Source organism: Lissotriton helveticus, chromosome 1_2 (genome assembly GCF_964261635.1).
Source record: "Lissotriton helveticus chromosome 1_2, aLisHel1.1, whole genome shotgun sequence".
Classification (NCBI taxonomy): domain Eukaryota; kingdom Metazoa; phylum Chordata; class Amphibia; order Caudata; family Salamandridae; genus Lissotriton; species Lissotriton helveticus.
The window spans coordinates 364,262,867-364,285,310 of record NC_136058.1 but is presented as its reverse complement, the minus strand read 5'-3'; the positions used below and the strand labels follow the sequence as shown (position 1 = coordinate 364,285,310).

Here is a 22,444-nt window from a genome sequence, read left to right as displayed (position 1 = left end):
AATTTAATTAGGGACAGTTTGCGATACTGGGTAAAAGGAAGAGGCTGTGGCTGACTCTCTCTCTCTCTCTCTCTCTCTCTCTCTCTCTCTCTCTCTCTCTCACCATGATATATCCCAGACTTGCATTTTCCATAGTTTCACCAAGACACCCCTTGCCCTTAGTTTCTAGAATATCACAGGTATGTACACCACCTCTAATTTGTAGGGGACCAATGCCCCCAGTTCCAGGGGTACACCACTTGGGAGGGTTGAGTGTAGCAGAAACCCTAACCTTGCAGTTGGCCTTTCAGAAAGCTATGTCTGAGGAAGATGAGAAAGCTAGAGACTTCGAGGGGGCGATGCTAACCGAGAACAAGAGGAGAGGAGGAAGATGGTGAAACAGGCGTAATATGCCTGGGAAGAGAAACTCCGGGAGGCAGAGGAGAAACATAATGAAAGCAAGGATAAACAGAGAGAGTTGGAGTAAAAACAGTAGAAACAGTAGGAAAAGGAAAGAGAAACATAGGATAGCAGCAATGACAACTCCATCTCAGATAAGTGACTCTACTTCTAGTCGATCTGGTTGTGGCCAAGGTTCCAAAAGAAGAGTGAATTTAATCTATATTGGTAACTGCGCTCTGTCTGTGGTCAGTACTTCTGCTCATGGCTCTCCTGAACTATCAAAAACTGACAACTTACATCAGGCAGTGTCAGGCTGTCTGTCTGCTGCAAAACCGATGTTCTGAGGCCTACGTCCAACGATTTTGTCAGGAGGTGAGCTCTTCACCCGCCACAGGTGCAGAGAAGCTGCTGGGATCTTAAGCCATAATCTACTGTCTTCTTTCACGATACCTTGGCGTCCGTGACTAAGCCGCTCTGTAAGTTGATGCCGCTCCCTTCTTTCTGCCTCTTTTGTTCATGGTGTCAGATGCTGCTGATTCAAAAGTCCTCATTGGTATGAGATGGCTTCAAACATTCCAACCTCAACCTCCTACATCCTCCACCAGGCACCTGTCTGTAAAAGGGACACCTCAGTAGTTGAGGAGCCACCAATGCAACTCTGCTCAGCATACTGTCCCTGCAGGAGGCCAGAGTGGCATCCTTAGACTGCCAGCCTACTGGATCACCCACCTTGTGCTCCTCTTCTCACAGTGAGGTACCCGGCTCCTCAGCACGAAGGAAGTGCACTGAAGCGAAAGGACAAACCCTAGAGGTGAAGATGGAAGGAGAGGGTAAGCCAGGCAAGAAGACCCTCTCCAGCTGCCACGTGAAAGGCCCGTCCCTTTTCAGTGCGCCATAAGATTGAGACCTAAGAGGAGTAGGTGTCTCATGGAATATCCAGCTGGCACAGCCAGCCTACCAGTCTCCCCCACCAGAAAGCAGCCACCGGCCACAGGAAGGTTAGCTAAGCCCTCATCAATGAACTCTGTTTGTCAGATACTCCAGTAGGCCAGCCAAGTCTCATCCATGAAGAATGTGTGTTTGTTACTCCAGTAGGCCAGCCAAGTCTCATCCATGAAGAATGTGTGTTTGTTACTCCAGTAGTCCAGCCAAGTCTCATTCATGAAGAATGTGTGTTTGTTACTCCAGTAGGCCAGCTAAATCCCATCCATGAAGAATGTGTGTTTGTTACTCCAGTAGGCCAGCCAAGTCTCATCCATGAAGAATGTGTGTTTGTTACTCCAGTAGTCCAGCCAAGTCTCATCCATGAAGAATGTGTGTGTTGTTACTCCAGTAGGCCAGCCAAGTCTCATCCATGAAGAATGTTTGTTTGTTACTCCAGTAGGCCAGCTAAATCCCATCCATGAAGAATGTGTGTTTGTTACTCCAGTAGCCAGCCAAGTCTCATCCATGAAGAATGTGTGTTTGTTACTCCAGTAGGCCAGCCAAGTCTCATCCATGAAGAATGTTTGTTTGTTACTCCAGTAGGCCAGCCAAATCCCATTAATGAAGAATGTTTTCTGTTACTCCATTAGGTCTACCAAGTCCAATCAATCAACCATGTTTGTCTCTTCCTCCGGTAGGTCATCTCTTTGTCTATCGCCAGAAACACCAAGAATCTCTAGAGTACGATGAGAAATTCATTCCCGATGACCCATACCGATCCCCTCTGAAGCCAGAATACTTCTGCGCGGGTCCCTGCAAGGATGGCTGGACCCACTACATGCGCAAGTGCCATATGTATATACTGGAGGCGGATACCTGGAAAGGAGCTGCGGTACAGTACTGCTAAACTATATATCTTACCACCAATCAGTGCACTTACATGCTCTGGTGCTACCATCCTTCCAGTTCTCCCTACTTCCTTCTTTTCCTCTCCTATTACTGTCTTACTCAGTCTGGTATTCTGCTGCTTCCGTCATTTTCCCTTAGTCATTTAAGTTATATTTCCCTTTCATCTGATCTCTTCCCTAGTATTTAGCAACTTCTCTTTTTATCCTTCTCATTCTGCATCTGTTTTTCTTCTCTAATCTCACTCGGTCACTCACCCCCTCTCACATTATCAGTCTTTTCTTCTTTCTTTCTGTCTGATCTTTTCTCTGACTATGCCCAACTCGTTATCCTTCCTAGGATTTTATTCCCTCATCTTTAGACTCACTTACTCTCTTACTGCTCCACCTTCCTGTTATACCTTCCTTTTCTTGCCTCTGGCGATGCAAAGAGAAATTTACTTAGACTTACTGATTCAACGTACCAATTTCTTACTCACAAGACTCATCTTTCTTTTCCCCTTCCTCACCAGATTATTTCTCTTAATTTAAAATTTTCCATTTGTTTTTTTCTGAATCTGTTTGTCTTCACATCTCTTTCCTCATCTGATTACAAGTGCTATATAGGCTACCAATATTAAAAAAGAATTTGATTACCCAAGCTACATGCCTGTCTTTAATCCTCTCACCCTCCATCTCCCCCCAATCGATCAATTAATCAAGTATTGATCAAGCATAACAAATCACCTGTGAGGGTCTTAAAATGCTGGAGTTTCTATCTGCTGTGTGGTGATTTGTTCATTCGAACAGCCAGGTATTGAGTCCTTTCCTGAATTGCTGGAGCAATGGGGCGGTCCTGAGGTGCTGGGGAAGATTGTTCCAAGTTTTGACCGCCAGGTGCGAGAAGCAGCATCCTCCGCTGTTGCCTCAGCAGATCTGGGGGTTGTCTGCAAGGAAGAGGGAGGCTGATTGTAAGTGTTTGGTCAGTTGGTGGAAGGTCATGCCTTTGTTGATGCACACTGGTCTTTCGTTGCAACGTGCTTTTTACGCCTAGATCAGCATCTTGATGACATCTCTTCTGGATTGGGAGCCAGTGTAGCTTCTTGAGGTGGGTGTGATGAGGGTTCTTCTGGGGAGGTCGAGGATGAGGCTTGCAGTTGAGTTTTGTATTGTCTGTAGTCTCTTCAGGAGGCGTGCAGTGATGGAATGTGTTCCCATAGTCCAGCATGTTGGAACAAAGAACTGTGTGACATCTCTTAAACACATTCTTAGGACCCTACTCTCCATTGCTTTCAAAAACTCTAGCCCACAAATCATTTGTTGACTGTATCTTTGCCTTTGACCTTGTATTGCACTTCACTGCCTTCCAGCTAGATCTGCTCTGCACATTTATCACATACATACCTACATTATGTTTCATATCTGGCTCAAAGACAAGTATCCCACGCACCGATAAACCACGGTCCAGCTCAAAAGTAATAAGACATTGCTTTTGGAGGGAGAATCAGTGCTGGCCCTATTTGTGCAAGCTTCTGCTTGCATGGCAAGGTCCTGGCAAGTCCATTAGTGAGGCACACTGTGTCCATCCAGTACTTTGGTCCAGTCTGCATGTGAGTTTAGAACCCACTGGTTTACACAAGTCTGTTCCTCTCCAGTTGTGCAAACATGAAACCTAGTCAGAATGAAGGACACAGCCTACAAGAAACTGTGATATTGTGGGCAAACCTCACAGGTGCATACTCGCAGAATGCAGGTGGCCTGTGCAGGGTAAGTGCTGGTTGTGGGCCTGCAGTAAGCACAACCTAACCCACAGACACCCCTTGTTCTATAGGGTACCATGTACAGACTTGCACACCACTTCTTTTGCACTAGAAAGTGGCCCCTGAAGTAACACAGAAAGCACGTTGCACTGATTTGTACTACTTTGTGCCAAGAGAGTGTACTGTGGGTGGTGCATTGGCGTTTCCATGCTTCAGGCCCTGGAAGTTAAAGCAAAGCAAAGGGTATCCTTCTTGTACAAAACCTATGCTAGACATCACATATACACCTTTCCACTACAGTGAAAAGATGTGGCGTGTGTGTGAAAGTTCGCCTGCGCTTGGGAAGAGAACACCAGTGCCATATGTTAATAGAAATGGTGCTGCCTTCTCAAGCGATGCAAAGCTGCGCTGCATTGCCCTATTTTTTTTTATAAATCTGTCCCTGGGTGAGGTATTTCACCAAATGCTTTCCATAGTGGAACACGTCGATCAATTTGTACAAGTATATGTGTATTACATTAGCATCTTTAGAAAATGATGCCTTTATCTGGAAAAGGGAAAGAGTGACTATAGCTAGAACAATAATCAGACCACCTCTTGGCTACTAGAGTAGGTATTAGCTAGGGGCCACAAAGAAAATCAGGGGCCACATTAAGAAAACTCAGATTCATGTAGCAAGAGCATTAGCAGGTGTGTCTAAATCACACAAAGAGATTGTGTTGGTTACTATTAGCTAGAGGAACTCATTTGAAATACCTTGTACCAATCTTCAAATCACTTCATCAAAATTCTCTGAAATTCAGTACTTGCCCCACAGGACCCTAAAGGCTGTAACACATTCACTGCTGCGGCAATGTGACACGAATGGCTTGATCTATTTGCGTGGATATACTTACTCCTTTCTTCCTTCTCGTGGGTATGTTCTAACTGGAATGTTTATGTTTAAGGAGAGGCTTTGAGAACAGTTTCTGAGCTGACTCTAGGGTGCTGGGCAGTAGCTGGAGTTTCTCCCTTTCAGCCAGGAAGTGTTGAGGTTTCTCTAGGTTGTTAGATTAGGCCCAGTTGATGCTCATGCAATGCCATGTTTTAGTCAGCATTCACTACACCTTTTTCTTTACAGGCGCCATTTTAGGCAGTTCGAAACGAATCCAGTCCATTTCTGAGAAATGCCCTTTGCTAAGTTTGGTTCCTGTGATGATAATTTGTTTCAGTAATGAGTAACTGTCCAAGCCAGCGCATAGCCCTCTCACTAGATAGAGGGCCTCTCCCACTTGTCTGGTAGTGAAGTTCAATCTCGGCCAGGGTAAAACAGCCTTGGACTGTGCTGGGTTCTGCAAGATACGAGAACAGAAAACTTTTTATTGTATTTCATTGTCCAGTTACATCTGCCTGGAAAATTCCACTGTGGGCATGTTTTTGCCCAACTATGAAATGTACATAATGTATCGTTATGCTTGCTGTTCTTTAGTTCCCCTCTGTAGCACTCCCAGAGGTTGTGCAGACGGGGCTCCGCTCTGATTGTATACAAATAAATAGTTATTGTTTATATTCTCCACTGTCTGCCCGACTCTCCATTTGGTACGGAAGGCAGAGAGGTGGTCATCAGTGACCCGGGTGGCCCTTAGCGGGTCACCTCCTTCAAGGCGCATACAGGTTCTAGAGCCAATGATTGCCCATGTGAAGTTCATGAAAAGAAGACTTGTCTGAGAAGTTGGACTGAAAAGCAACTTCTTAATTGAAAAGGAGAACCTCTAACCACTGCCCAGCATCCAAGAGCCAGTACAGCAACTGTTCTCACAGCCTCTCTTTAAACATAAACATTCGACGTGGATCATACCAACAAGAAGGAAGAAATAAGTAAATACATCAACACAAACAGAGCAAACCAAGCTGCTTTATTAGAACATTGGAATGTTGAGAGCTGCATTGAAGATAATGGATTAGCCCTGGGCTTATAATGGGTGGTATAAGCCCGGAGCTCCATAACTTTCCAATGCTTGTCTTCATGTTTTTCCAGTTTTAATTTAGAACATTTTACCCTCAGTGGGTGGCATGTTCTAATAGTCTGATAGCCCTTGTGCCTTGGGCTATACCGTTTGTTAAAGGCCCTCACCCTCATTATAGGCCTGAGCCACAGGTGAGGGACTATAACGAGAGGGAGGGCCTTAAACAACCAGTATAGCCATTGGCAGTTGGCTATATGAGAACAAAACTATAGCCTTTTAGCCTGCTGACGAGGCCTATACTGATTGTTAAAGGCCCTGAGCCAAAGTTGTTGGCCTGAGCCGCAGGCAAGGGCCATAATGAGTGGAGGTCCTTTAATAACCAATATAGCCCGAGACAGAAGGGCTATAATGCTATTTGGATATTCCACCCACTAAGGGTAGAATGTTGCAAATTAAAACTGGAGAAACATGAAGACAATCATTGGAAAGTTATGGAGCTCCGGGCTTATACCAGCCACTATAATCCATTCTCTTCAATGGAGCTCCCAACATTCGAATGTTCTGATATAGCCTTATAGCCCGTCATAGCGGACTATTTCGGCCATTAAAGGCCCACTCCAGAGTTAAAGGCCTGAGCCAAAGGATTACGGATGGCTTCATCTGGAGCTAAAATGCTCACTGTCTGGCGCAGTTAAACAACTTCAATTGTAAAGACAGAGTTGATTCAATTTATGTATTCTCTCCTCTCACTGAGCCTGTCATGTAAAAACGTAACAAAATGCTGCTGTGTTGCATTTCTTGTTTCTCCCACATCCTTGCAGAACAGGACATAGATATTCACTGGGTTAGCTGCAGTAAACCGAAAATTGAAGAGAGAAGAGGATGCTTCTAGAGGAGGATAGCAAATGTGTGCGTGGGTACTGCTAGCCATTGGCATAGCCAGTGGGAGGGTGTGTAGACCTTTTACACTCCTGGCTGTTCTTGTTATAGAATAGTTCAGGCCTTTGGAGTTAGTCCGCACTTTGGTAGTTTTATTTATTTATTTATTTTAATTTGTCTTTATTGGTTTTCCAACATAGTACAGAACAAAAAAAGGCACAAGGACTAGTTTCATATATCAATATTACTGTACACCAGATATATATACATATTACAACGCCAGTACAATATACAGTGTCAGGAGACATAAGAAATCAATTTAGACAGTGCACCGCATTGATCCAGGCGGTCCGTATGTTACATATAGATAATGACAACTGAACCATCATTTGGGTGTTACAATTTCCCTACATCATCTTCCCTCAGTAACATATATATCATTATTACATTTCCACCAGTCCCACATTCTAATCTACAGCATCCTCATCTTGCACAGCCTGGGCCGTAGTCAACCGTGTCCATTCCAGGAAAGGTTTCCATATGTCAGTTGGTCGGGACGCGGAAGGCATCTGATCCCAGAATAACTCTAATTGAGTGTGCCCATAAGTCACATCCGTCAACCAATTTTTAATGTCTGTAACCCTGCCCCAGCAAAGAGCAATCTGTCTGCGGGCGTAGAGCAGAAGAGGTGCATGTAACTTTCGCCGTTTAGGTATCGTGTCACCCACATACCCTAGAAATCCTAACAGTGGAGAAGGTGGATCCTCCCTCCCAACTATTTGATTTACTGTATGAAATACCTATCCCAAAATATTTGCAATTTCGGGCATTCCCAAGCCACATGCAAAAATGTAGCCTGCTCATACCCACATTTCCAACATCTAGCTTCATCTCTTAAGCGCATGCGGTGCAGGCTAACCGGTGTTCGGAAATATCTGTGCAGGAACTTGAAGTGAATCAATCTCAGGCGATAGTTTGGGGATAGCTCAGTCAATTGACCACAACAATACCCCCACTGTTCCTCCGTAATCTGTGGGTTTAATTCACTATTCCAAAGCTCCATGGACTTGGGCTGCAGAATCGGATAAGCAGTCTGCATTACTGTATAAAGTCTTGTGACCAGCTTCCTAGACAACTGTGTTTTAAGAACATTTACCAGTGCTAGCATCGTCGGGGGGGCCTCAGGAAAGCCTGTGTACAGCGCACAACACGCAGTGCGTATCTGGTGGTATAAAAAAAGTTCAGTAAACGGTACTACATGCTCGTCCGTATCAAGTGGGGAAGGTCTGAAGTTGCCATCTGGGTAAAGATCAGCAAAAGTTTTCAACTTCATGGCGTCAAGTAGCGTCTTACCAACACCTCTCTCCATGCATGGTAGCAGAGGGTTATGTTCCAATAACATTGATGGCGCATATAGTGTCGAAATACCTGCCCTCTTCTGCAGCTCACGCCAAACCCATCGTAAAGTTCAAGCAGTGTCAACATTCTCCCTAGGGCGACATGCATTTTGATACACAGCTACAGCCAGTGGCACCGGAGCCACCGCATCCCTCTAAACCACCACATGAGGTTGAAATGGCGTCTCGTGCACCCAGAAATGGAGAAACTGAGCTTGCGCACATAGGGCATATAGTTGCATATCAGGTGCCCCCAATCCGTCCTGTTTTAGGGGAAGGGTCAGAAGGCTCCAGGACACCCTAGCTTGTTCATTCGCCCATACCAAGGACAGTAGTTGCGAGTGCAAGAGCCTGGGCACTTTGGTAGTTTGAAGGTGGATGTGGTGCATGTGGTGTGCATCTGCCCCATAGATCTTATTAGATCATCACCTTATCGCTGCTGCCTGTAGGACTTGTCGTATGTGAGCCACATGTTTTCTTTAGGTTTGCATTTACGATTGTTATTGTGGATATGCTGTGCCCTAGTCTGAAGCTCTCTTGTCTCTGAATAAGGGTTTGAACCAACAAAAAGACTGGTTGATGCTTTGACTATTATGTGGAATTGGCATATGAGTATGTTGTGGTCTGTGGGAACAACTTCTGCCGAGAAGTCAAGTAGTGTCAACATGATCAGGGAGCCCTGGTGCACTGCAATAGTAAGGTGTCCAGACAGATATGAGAGCGGTATCCATAGTGGAACGGGCAGTTTCTAGATTAAGCATTGGGAAATGATCAATATGTATTCAATGAGGTGTTGCATTTGGGCTCTGATGTCTTGCTTGATGATTTTGGAGCATCATAGAAGTATTGCAACAAGACTGTGGGCCTCTAGCTCAAAGGTTCAAGAAAGAGATTCTCTATAGGGCTTTGACTAGGAAACCCTCTGTGCCTTGGGAGCCATCCCATGAGAGATCTGTTGCAGAATTTGATAAGAGTGAGCTATGGTGTATGTGGGTGCAGCAGCCTTGGAGCCCTGACAGAGACCTCATGAGCGCTTCAATAGTCTGAGATCTTTTATTCATTACAATGCTGTGAACTCATTCACAAAGATCGAAGAACATTGCTATTGAGTATCAGCGTTGAATATATGATGTTACAACGCAAACAATTACAAAGCATGCCTTTACAACATGGTTTTTACATCGCAATTACCATTACAACACATGATTTTACAACGCATACCATTACAACGCATTTTTAGAAACTACCATTCCAACATATACCATTACAACTCAAACATTTACAACTCATACCATTACAACGCATAATACTTTTAGGTCAACAGTGGGGTAAGTGTTGGAGAGTGTAGGGGTAAAAATTACTATTCCCACTCCAGTGAGTGCAACAGTAGGGTAAGTGTTGGATAGTGTAGGGGTAAAAATTACTATTGCCACTCTAGTGAGTGCAACAGTAGGGTAAGTGTTGGATAGTGTAGGGGTAAAAATAACTACTCCCACTCCAGTGAGTGCAACAGTAGGGTAAGTGTTGGATAGTGTAGGGGTAAAAATACTATCCCCATGTACCCCAAAATCCATACCCAGCCTTAAACTAAAAAATCCCCATTACTTAACTTATAATGTGTTGTAATGGCATGCGTTCTAATGGTATGCATTGTAATAGTATACCTTGTAGTGACATGAGAATCTCATCAGAAGCGGTCGCTCCCCACGCTGCTCCCTGCTCTGCCTGCCGCTGAATATCGTAGCGCTATACTGCAAGTGTGCTCTCTGAACCATTATTGCCTGATTGCTCTGTTGAATTATATTGTAGCGCTATACTGCAAGTGTACTCTCTCATCTACTGTTGCCTGTTTGCTCACTCTGTTTGTATCGTAGCGCTGTATTGCCAAGGTGCGCTTTCGCGATCGTTTCAGTTGTGCTGTGCTGCCTGTGTGACTCATTTGCGCCTGATTGTGCCGGAGCCTCTGCCATTTTCTTCGCATTTATTTACTTGGTGCCCCAATCCTGTTTCGCTTTTGGCTTACAGCCATTTTGTTGTTGTTGCTGTGCCTCCCTGCCCGGCTCTCCACCCCGCTCCCGCCTCCCAGCTGCTCCTCCCTCGCCCCCGCCCCTCCCACCATCCACATATGACAGATGCTTTTGCGCGCAGCGTTAGCGCGCAGCGGGCGCGCCCCATGCGCGCCGAAGGTGCACCAAAGGTAAGCCCGTCTACGCCCGTCCGCGCCTGGACCGCGCCCAGCACCAGACCCCCTGGTCGTCGCAAATCCCACTCCACCCGCATAACGTACGATGCCGCATCCCTCTCAGCACTCAACCCCGGCCGTCTCCCAGACTGCTACCAAGCCGCACCAGGACACACCCATGGACCCTTCACCTGCCACTCCTGCAAGTTCGACTGCATCAGGACCCACACCAAATCTACAAACTCCAAACAGAGCTCTGACACTAACCACCTGAAGTGCATCCTACTCAACACCCGCTCGGTCCACAGACACGCCATTGAACTTTGGAACCTACTCGACACCACTTCGCCGGACGTCTCCTTCCTTACAGAAACCTGGATGAACGCCTCATCAGCTCCGGACATCGCCATAGCCATACCGGACGGCTACAAGATCATCCGAAAAGACCGCACCATCCAAACAGGAGGAGGCATCGCCATCGTACACAAGAACTCCATCCGCATCACGACCAGCTCAGACGATAACCTCGCAGCCGCCGAACACCTTCACTTCCAGATCCACACCGACCCCAAAACCACACTCTGAGGCACCCTCATCTACAGACCACCAGGACCCCGCACTCGATTCAACGAAGACATCACTGACTTCATCAGCCCACACGCCCTCCCCTCTGAGGACTACATCCTACTGGGAGACATCAACTTCCACCTGGAAAAGAAAAACGACAGCAACACCACCACCCTCCTGGACAACTTGGCCAACCTCGGACTAAAACAACTTGTTGATACCACACCACAGCTCTGCACTGGACGGACCACAGCTGCATCCAATTCAGCTACAAAAAGACCACGACCCACAACCTCCCTCAACCAATCCCTCGAAGAAACTGGAACAAAATTACCACCGACCAGCTCTTTACCTCGCTTCACAATAACCCTCCTGCCAAAACATCGGACCCAAACCAAGCTGCCACCAACCTCACACAATGGATCACCCACAGCGCCGACGAACTAGCACCCCTGAAAAACCATCTAAACAAGCAAAGCAGCAAAATAGCCCCCTGGTTCAACGATGACCTTAAGACATCCAAGAAGCTCTGTCGTACCCTCGAGAAAGCCTGGAGAAAAAACCCAACCACTGACAACCTAACCACCTTCAAGAACGCCACCCGCAAACACCACCAACTAATCCGATCCACCAAGAAATCTGCATTCAAGGATCGACTTGACAACAACGCCCACAACAGCAAGGAACTATTCAACATTGTCAAAGAATTTACCCACCCCACCGCCGGCACCAACGACATCACCCCATCCCAAGACCTCTGCGACTCCCTAGCCTCTTTCTTCCACAACAAAATTGCCGACATACATAACAGCTTTGAAAACAAGTCCGGTGACCAGTCCACCCCACCCACCCCCGAACCAAATCCCCCCTCTAACAACCTTTACGCCTGGAACCCAATCACCAATGAAGACACCATCCACCTGATGAACTCCATCCACTCAGGATCACCAACCGACCCATGTCCCCACCACATCTTCAACAAAGCAGACTCCATCATCGCACCCCATCTATGAGACGTCATCAACTGCTCCCTCAACTCCGCCACCTTCCCGGAAAGCTGGAAACATGCCAAACTCAGCGCCCTTCTGAAGAAACCCACAGCAGACCCCACTGAACTTAAGAACTACCGCCCCATCTCGCTCCTCCCATTCCCTGCCAAAGTCATTGAGAAGGCCGTCAACAGTCAGCTCGCCACCTTCCTCGAATCCAACAAATCCCTCGACGCTTCACAGTCTGGCTTCCGAGCCAAACACAGCACCGAGACTGCCCTCATCGCAGCAACTGACGACATTCGAACACTACTGGACAACGGAGAAACAGTCGCCCTCATCCTACTTGACCTCTCCGCAGCCTTTGACACGGTCTGTCACAGCACTCTCATACAACGCCTCAACAACGTCGGAATACAAGGAAAAGCATTGGACTGGATCATCTCGTTCCTCGCCGGAAGAACCCAGAGAGTCCGCCTTCCCCCTTTCAGATCGGAGCCCACCGAAGTCATCTGCGGCGTACCACAAGGATCATCACTCAGTCCCACCCTCTTCAACGTATACATGAGTCCCCTCGCATCCATCGCGCGCCAACACAACCTCAACATCATCTCCTACGCAGACGACACCCAGCTGATCCTCTCCCTCACCAAAGACCCAAACTCCGCCAAAACCAACCTACATGACGGGATGAAAGAAGTGGCCGAGTGGATGAAGAACAGCCGTTTAAAACTGAACTCGGACAAAACGGAAGTCCTCATCTTAGGATCATCCCCCTCTGCATGGGACGACTCATGGTGGCCACCTGCCCTGGGAAACGCACCCAAACCAACGGACCACGCCCGCAACCTGGGCTTCATCCTGGACTCCTCCCTCTCGATGACCAGACAAGTCAACGCCGTTTCCTCATCATGCTTCAACATCCTACGCATGCTCAAAAAAATATTCCGTTGGATCCCCACCGAAACAAGAAAAACGGTCACCCACGCACTGGTCACAAGCCGACTGGATTACGGAAACACCCTTTACGCAGGAACCACAGCCAAACTACAGAAAAAACTCCAACGCATCCAAAACGCCTCAGCCAGACTCATACTTGACATCCCCTGCCAAGCTCACATCTCCGGTCACCTGAAAGACCTTCACTGGCTCCCCGTCAACAAGAGGATAACGTTCCGACTCCTCACCCATGCACACAAAGCCCTTTACGACCTAGGACCCGAATGCCTTAACCCGCGCCTGTCCTTTTACACCCCCACCCGCCAACTCCGTTCATCCAATCAGGCCCTAGCCGCTATACCGCGCATCAACAAATCCACCATGGGGGGAAGATCCTTCTCCTACTTAGCGGCCAAAACCTGGAATTCTCTCCCCACCCACCTATGCCTTACACAGAACCACCTCTCCTTCAGAAAGCAACTTAAGACTTGGATATTCGATAAGTAAAGTACACCCCGCTCCTCCCTCAAGCGCCTTGAGACCCTCCGGGTGAGTAGTGCGCTATACAAATTCTGAACTTGAACTTGAACTTGAACATGCGTTGTAATGGCATGCATTGTAATGCCATGCGATGTAAAGGTAGTGGGTTGTAATGACTGTGTTATAATGGTTGTTTCCAGTCAGGGTTGGTTTGCGGTGTAAATAGAGTGGGTGAAATGTTGGTGGAAGATTTACGTTCATTTCTGGTGATGACAGATCCAAGAGGAGGGCCTGTATCAATTCTCTTCCTCTGTATAGCTTCATAGTAACTATATTCAAAGAAAGTCCATAGGCAGTCTTCATATAGATCCATTTAGTATGTTTTATTTCACAACTTTCCTTTTATAAATCCAGATCACATCACAAAAGTCAATTCAATTCAATTCAATTTGTTTATTTTGGTTTGGAACTCCTACGGAGGTCCACAAAAACATATCAATAAATTTAAAAAAGAAACAAACTTTACATATAGTACAAAATTCTTTCTTATACATTGCTACATCCCAAGGGTAATTCTTATGTCGGGCGTACTGTATAATGTGCAAATAGTAAAATAAATACATAAGACAATCAAGAATCCGACCAGCTCACATAACATAACATTGGAATAAACTACTATAAAAAAATCTTTTTCCTAATAAATAGACAAAAATATTGAAAAAAAATTGATATATCTTATGGCAAACCATTTCATTTGGGGGAGACAGAACCAGAGATCGCGCTTCCTGGGCAGAGTGAATGTTAAATTTGATCAAAAATGGCTTTAAGAACACTCTCCTAGCTCTTTGCAATTTTGTACATACAAATAAAACATGATTTAGATCTTGAATTTGTGAATGGCACATTTCACAGATTCTTTTCTCTCTTGGCATAAGTCAATCCAGCCTGTCCACACTGGACATCGTCAGGGCTGTAAATCCGTGCGTTCATGTCTAACACTTCTGTTCATCCTGCCGGTGTTCGTCCGGCCGGTGTGATAATTCCCGCTGGTGTGATAATTCCCGCCAATGGCAGGAATTATCACACCGACCGGACGAACAGAAGCATTGTACATCAACGCTTCTGTTCATCCGGCCGTGTTCATCCATTATAGACTTCCGATCATGCAGTATGCGGATGACCTTGTCCTATTGAATCAAACTAGAATAGGCATGAAAAGAGCATTGGAAACATTACATCTTTACAATATGGTAAATAAACTCCAAGCCAATGTAAATAAAACTAAGGTGCTGGTCTTTGGCCATGAACCAATAACTATGCTTATTTGGGAGTACAATTCTCAGACACTGGCAGACCACGTCCAACCCTTCTGTTCATCCGGCCGGTGTGATAATTCCCGCCAATGGCGGGAATTATCACACCGGCCGGACGAACAGAAACGTTGGACGTGAACGCATGGATTTACAGCCCTGACGATGTCCAGTATGGACAGCTGGATTTAACTTTTGTGATGTGATCTGGATTCATAAAATGAAAGTTGTGAAATAAAACATACTAATTGGATCTTTATGATGACTACCTATGGACTTTCTTTGAATGTGGTTACTAGGAAGCAATAAACAGGAAGATTATTGATATAGGCGCTCCTCATGGATTGAGGTTATAATTTGGAAAACAAATGGTCCAGTGGCGGTGGAACTACTGAGAGTAGAGTGCGCTTTAACTAATAGTAATTGATAACCAGGATGACACACCAGTGTGCACACTTCTAAGCCCGCACCGCTTGTTGATTTGTCTGACAGTTGTTAGGAACTTGTCAATGAAGAAAGAGGAGCAGCTGTGTGCAACTGTTCAGACTGGGTGTGGCGGCAGACGGTGTACTGCGGTGTGATGCATTGTTGCACCTCTTTGAACTGTGCTCCCAGGCTGATGAAGTCTTGACAGGTTTAGCCAGTTTAGTAATCTTGCCTGGCTTCCAGGCTAAGCAAACAAAAGGAGATGATGGACTGGGCGCCAAAACTTTTCAGACGCTCACCCCAGTCACAGATCTGGGTTGAATCCATCATCGTTCTTTGTCTCACTTCGCCACCTCAGTTCAGACACAGCTATATGCAAATCAGTCTTGACCCTGTGCCTTATGGGAACAGTCCAGACCGAACTGCCAAGCCCTGTCTTCCCTGGACCGGAAACAAGCATCCTGGGACCGGTTTCTGGGTAACACGCTTCATCATCCAGGCTAGGCTTATGGAAGGTGGTGAGGGTAATGTTGAGTTCTTATTTTGCTGAAGATTCTAATCAGCAACATTTCTGTTTCCAAGGACTAGGAGACTTATTGTGCAACAGTTTTGTTTTGCATCCTGGAAAGAGGACAGCTACTCACTGCTTCGGAGAGGGGTAGTTAGTGTGTGTTAAATGGAGTTTCATGGTAGGCATCATTGAGGTGGTGGATAACACCTTTGATTATGTCTTTGTGTGGCCAGTTGAGTTGGATTTGGGTCAGTGAGTGGAGGAGAAAGCCATGTTTGGGGATGGCAACCAGTAAGTAGCTTTGATGTGACCAGGGTTGTGGTTTGTAGTCCGAAGCTGCTAAAAAGCTTAAGAAGCATTGTGGTTGTGGAATATAGGTATCTTTGAGCCAGAACTTCTCTGTCTAGGATGTGAGAGATGCTTGGAATTGAGTCAGACGGTTGAAGGAGTATTTTGTGAACTTTGGAAGAGTTTGGGGGTGGCATCAAAGGGTGACATATTAACATATGGAGGATTTTATCAGAAAATTGATGCCTGTGAGCTCGCAGTTAGTCAGTGTATGATCGCCACTTCCATAGCAGGGACATAAAGTAAAGGGTTAAATATGTGTATTTGAGGAGACTGGGTGCGTTAAGTAGGTAGTAGATTAAACGTTACACCAAACTTTGGTCTGTGTGTATATTGGGACATTGTAAAGCTCACATGCGTGGACAGCAGCTGAGTGACTATTGATTAGACAACTTTGGAGGACTCGAGAGGAGTAATTCATGCCAAATGATCCTATATCATATGTCTTTAGACAGTATATGGCTTTATTGTGTTGCTGCAAGGCAGACATAAAAAAATACTATGTGCTGTGCTCTCTATAGGGATAGGAAGACAGCAGACAGTTATTATCTTTGGGTGAATTCAGCTTCTCTATCTCTAGCACTAGGTTTTTCTGATGTGATTTCAGTTCCCCCCACCATCTTATCTAGATGAGGTGTGCCTTTGTGGGTAAACCTTCCATACCTCTCATGTGGAAATCTGCACAAAGCTCTCTGAGTGGACATCCCTTTCCTAATTCATTCATCAGCAGTGCTTTGTTAAATTCCCTCTTATGACGCCTCCCTCTCCACCTACAAAGTTGTGCTAGTGTTTGTGATGTGGGCTCCTAAAAGGTATTTCAGAGTTCCCTGGAAGGAGCTTCTCTGCCCTTTTATTCGTTGCTCTTGACCTGGCATTTCCTATAGCAAGCTTAAGACCACTGCAAACACTGAAGAGTGGCTTCAGAATACCTTTCCTCAAGACCGCCTTGGGTGGAGCATCTCTAAGTTGTGCACTGGCTAGCCAGAGTCCCTTTTAAAGAGATCAGGCCGGATAAAAAAAATTGCACGTTGTAGTACATTTTGCAGTACTACAGTAGTTCTACTACAAAAGTTATTACCAAGTCCTATTCCCAAACTTCACTTTTGTAGTACCTAACACTTATGCAGAAAGTTCCTGCCTCCGTTATTTTCTATGGGAGGGTGTTGCAGTACCATTGAGTGGCCATGTGTAGTGCTGGACGTATTACAAAAGTGTAATTTACTACCAGAGTGCAGTTTGTGACCACCGAAAAGTAGTAAACTTACTCAAAAGTGTAAGTTACCTTTGTGAATCAGGCCCAATATCTCTTATGTTATCCCACTTCCACATAGGTTTGTTACTGTGTTTTTGAGTAAGGCCCCCTCTCCTCAAATGTTCCTTCTTGAGATATTTGCCGAAGCGTCAAGAAGGTTGGTGACTCGTCCCGCTTTTTTTTTCTCTTAAAGACATACTGTAAGAACTTGTATGAGAAGGCCCACGTCACCAGCATCATGAATGAAGAGCACGGCGTCTTTTTGAAGACCTTGGCAAAGGTTGTTGACAAGAGCGACAGCACACGCAGCGGCAGCGACAGCGACAGAACTTTTTGGACTGGAGCTTCAGACACGCAGGCAAGTACAAGCTCCTTTCAAAGTGTCTTAAAGTGCCATGTGTTGGTGTTAGATGAGAGTAGCTGCTGTAAGTTGGCCAAGTGCTATGAGGAGAACAGTAAAGTAGGAAACCTGGGAGAAAACCTGAAGGCACAGAGCTCAAGGGCTGAGAAACTGGAGCTCTTGGGGTAAATGTTTATGGCCTGAAGCACTTGGGACAGAAACTGGGGACGAGGGCAGGGGGGGGCATTCAATCCCTAAGAAATGGAGGCCCAGAGACATTTCATAAGACAAAGAACTCAAAAGACAACGCCTCAGGGTCAAGGGCTATAGGCTTGAGTGCATTAGCATAATTTGGGGGCACAGGGTCCCGGCATGGATATCATTAGGCAATACTTAAATGAGAGCTTTCCAGTAAGCACTTTCACAAATGGGAGTCAACTTCAAGGCACTCAATAAAGTGATTCTTTGGACATTAGTCAAGTCATGGATTGCAATTAAGTGTATGTTTAAGGGTGTGGGTACGCATATGGTTAAGGCCAGGGTTCAGGCTTGGTTAGGATCATGGTGAGGGCGAGTTTAGGTGTCATCATCAGCAGGGATACTGAAAAAAAGCCAGTGATCAAGGTCATGAAATATTTCACCTGTGAGTCAAGACAATGAGTCCTTAACCAGGTGGACTAAAACTAATCACCAGTTTCTACAGTGCACTGGGTAGTAACTAAGGCTGCTCTAGGTCAGTAACCTGTGGGTGGACCATGTGCCAGTAAAATGGGGTTTTTGTGATTAATCAACTCTGGCACCCGACCAATAGGTCTAAAATGAATCCTGAGTGACACATCATCCAGTAGCCCTTGGAGCAAAAATGAGTTGGGACCAGCTAAGATGCCTAAGAGTTATCATCAGCTCATGAAGATAAAGGTGAACTGGCACTGATAACAAACAAGTAAGGACAACAGGACAAATGTCTTGGAATCAATATCTTCTGGTAAAGATAATGTAAGCCTTCTGCCCCCTCCTCAAAGTAACAAGTAGTACATTGAGGAAACCCACAACGATTATGGGTCAGTAATGAAGTGGACCACATTAGGGAACATTGGAGAGTATTAAATCAAACATTTCAGCCCTTGTACATCTATACGCTACCAAGAAGTCTTACAATTCCTGTCTGCTTGGAACTCTCTGGTTTGGTTAAAAGGGCCCAGGTAGATGGTTGAGGTCGTTGGCATAGCTACCACAGTGGTTGGAATCAATCTTTGCAACCTGTATGACAACAGGTGGGTGCCTGGGGCCACAGTTGAGAAGGGCTGATGAGTAACTAGCCTTACACTAACAGCCCAATCCTCAACTTGTTCAGTCCCTGCAACAGTATGAAGGGGGTTCAAAATAATATGGCATTAAGGGCCCGATGTAGGTCACCAAATACCGGTCGGTAACGGCCGAATTCGGCCGTTACCGACCGGTATTTGGTGATTGAGATGTAGGAGGCAATATTTTGCACAATCAATAAATTCACCGAATTGGTAAATTTACCGATTCTGTAAAATACCGGATCGGTAATTTTACCGATTCGGTAAATTCCAGATGTAGGTAGCACTGTTTACAGTGCTACAGGCCTTCAGAATTCGGTATTTTACCACCCAATCCTATTGGGTGATATAATACCGAATACAGGTGTACATGCACATCTGTGCCTGTACACCTGTGCCATGTGACACACAGACATGCCCTTAGGGCATGTCTGTGTGTCACATGGCACAGGTGTACATGACTTCGGTAAATTCCAGATGTAGGTAGCACTGTTTACAGTGCTATAGGCCTTCAGAATTCGGTATTTTACCACCCAATCCTTTTGGGTGATAAAATACCGAATACAGGTGTACATGCACATCTGTGCCTGTACACCTGTGCCATGTGGCACACAGACATGCCCTAAGGGCATGTCTGTGTGTCACATGGCACACATGCCTGTATTTGGGGTGCTAGAGGGTGTCAAAGTGACACCCTCTGCACCCTTGCTGCAATCGGTATTTACCGAATCGGTAAATACCAATTCGGTAATGCCCATCGATTCCTACGGGCTTCAATGCCCATAGGAATCAATGGGCATTACCGAATCGGTATTTACAGAATCGGTAAATACCGAATCTCAACGATTCGGTATTTACCGATTCTGAAATACCTACATCCCCCCCCTCTCCATTTGACCATTTCTTAAATACCGAATCGGTATGATTCGGTATTTAAGAAGTGGTAAAATTAAATTACCTACATCGGGCCCTAAGTCGGCTTCAGTGGATAGCCTGCACAAATTACCAGGAGATGTGAGTAATACCAGGGCCCAAATTATGCAACGGGGGCCTCAGTTACAACCTTTTGAAGTAGGGCAGTGCAGCAAGCCTTCCTGCTGCGCTGCCCTATGCCAAAAGAAAAGGGCAGAAATGCTCTGTATTTATCAGATACGGTACATTCCTGTCCTCCCCCCTGCACTGGCGCACAAATTGGCTGCTATGCACTGCGTTGCCTCAGTTTATATCTACAAGGCAATGAAAAGCCATGTTGGGTGGCTTTACATGGCCTTGTAGACATGGCCCTGCAGTGTGCACTGCTGGACCCTCACTAAAGTGATGTTCCGAGGGCGTATGGGCTTTGTAAATGAGGCCAGAGTGCATTGTCCCTGTTTGTACCAAGGGGCATGTTAGACTCGGCCCTTTTGCAGGGTTACCCCCAAATGGTTTGCTTCTTCCTCCTATTTTATCCTGACCTGTTGTTGGTTTTAATCCTCTGGGCACTTTACCACTGCTGATAAGTGCTTAAGTGCATATGTTCTCTGTGTAAATTGTTATCATGAGTGATTGAAAGACCCGTGTCAGCAACTAGGCATCACTTAGACGCCCGACTACCGTCGCTTACTCTATTGCCAGCGACTTCCCTACGAGCTCCACCTTGCTCCCCCACAGAGCCCCTCCTCCCCTTCCCCCCTCCCCCCCTCTCCCTGCTGTCCTCCTCCATTGCCCTTGTTTCTTGATCTGCTCCCCCCTCGCCGCCTCCTCCCCCCCTTCTGCTCCGTGCTGACCTTCCGCCCCCTCCCCCCCCCCCCCGACACTTTTCCCTATAGGTAATTCCGGCCAGCCCCCGCGCTGGTATCACACCGGACACACTTGCTTCCAACCCCTCAGACCGCCTTTCCATAGAGTGGCGCATGTACACGTATGCTCTGCTCATCTGTAGGTATTTGGTCTCCTGTTTCTAAATCTCCATGTTTTGTTGATTATTGTCACTCATTGTTTTCTTGAGTTTAAAATAAGATTTGGATATGTATAATGCCAAGAGTATATATGTGAAAAGTTGCGATTATCTGTATGGTGTATCGAGTGCCCTCACTATGCCATCCCGGAGGAGAGATATGTAGAAGCAGTCGACAGTCCCTGTGGATTAGCAATAGCTGTTGCTCCTATTAACTGTTGATATATGGACAGTATTTGTAACTATTGCCCAGTGGACTACTTTGATCTATTATTCAGTCAGGTTTGACTGTTGTTTCTTTTACAATATGCATGTCCAAAGGAACAGACATGACACATGTTCGATTGCGTTCCCTAGTCACTGTATATGTACTGTCTACTGACTTGATAACTGCTTTTTGAACTAATAAAAACATATTCAAACAAAAAAAATGAGTGATTGAAAGGCCCCTACTTGGACAAGGGTGCAAACCATTGCCAACTAGAGACCCCCATTTCTAACAATTTACTAGTAAGTCCCTAGTAAAGTGCACTGAGTGCGCCATGGCCTGTAAATCAAATGCTACTAGTGGGTTGCATCACTGATTGTGCCACCCACATGAGTAGCCCATAAAAGGTATCTCAGACCTGCCAGTGCAGTGTCTGTGCTCAGTTGGTTAACGGCCATGTTACCTGGTAAGTGCCTCCACTTGCCAGGTTAGAATGTAATAACACATCTTTTAGTAAAGATTGCTTTTAAAATGGGTGTTTGAAAATGCCGCTTTTAGAAAGTAGGCATTTTCTTGTTTAAGCATTCTGGTGCCTCTGCCTGGTTGTGTATTAACTGTCTGGTTTTGGAGTGACAGGGGCTGGGGATGTGCATTCACTGTGGACAGACAGTGGGGGGTGAGGTGTTCCTGGCCCTTCCTGGATGACTCAGAGCTGATCTGAATAGACCTGAGCTGAATTTTCAATAGTGGGAGGAGATTTCCTTGCACCTGAATAGGACCTGTCTCCCTTGCACAATGCTGTCTCCACCCCCTGTGGTCATACTGCACCAGTGAGGACAGAACTGGTTTGGACTGGGCTCAGAGACCATTACACAAAGAGAACAAAGACTTTTCGGAGTACAAGTATTACACCTGAAACCTCAGATTTTTAGATTACATCTGGACAAAAGAGGAACCTTTGCCAAGGAGAAAAGTTAAAGAGCTGTGAGGAGAAGTACTGCCCCTTTACTGTGTGGTATGTGGGGTGGCCTGCAGTTGCTGTTTCTGCCAAGGAGAGGACAAAGACTGGACCTTTGCTTTGAACCTGCTTGAAGAAAATCTCCAAGGGCCCGACCTGTGCTTGCCTCCAGTTCTGAAGTCTCAGGGACACAAAGACTTTCCCCCTAGCTCCCCTCAACCCTCTTGCTGAGAGTTGTGACCTGCCAGAATGTGCCTATTCAAAATTTGAGCTTCTAGAGTTTGTTCCTGCTGTTGGGAGCTGGAAAAAACCTGCATGTAGCAAGAAAACCTGTTTCCGACATCATCAGTGATTCTGCTATGACGCCGCTGTCCTGCACCGAGGCCCGGGGCACCGCTCGTGAAGTGACCGCTGTACAGCAGCTGTGAGGCCCTTCAACCCCCGCGACACCTGCAGTTTTCAGAAGTGTCCAACGCCAGGGCTCGCACGGACTCCATCATCGCCAGCGCCTGCATCCTGT

General features: G+C 46.1%; 1 protein-coding gene across 4 annotated transcripts in view; it reads left to right on the top strand.

Moving 5' to 3' along the window:
- The window catches only part of LOC144807928 (dromaiocalcin-2-like), a 157,164-nt gene that overhangs the window by 98,049 nt on the left and 36,671 nt on the right, over positions 1-22,444 (top strand). For all 4 annotated transcript variants that reach the window (XM_078673526.1, XM_078673528.1, XM_078673527.1 and 1 more), the window contains 2 exons: positions 2,004-2,197; positions 17,369-17,533. In XM_078673526.1, coding sequence (XP_078529652.1) covers positions 2,004-2,197; positions 17,369-17,533 — 359 coding nt within the window. The remainder of the gene's footprint in view (positions 1-2,003; positions 2,198-17,368; positions 17,534-22,444) is intronic.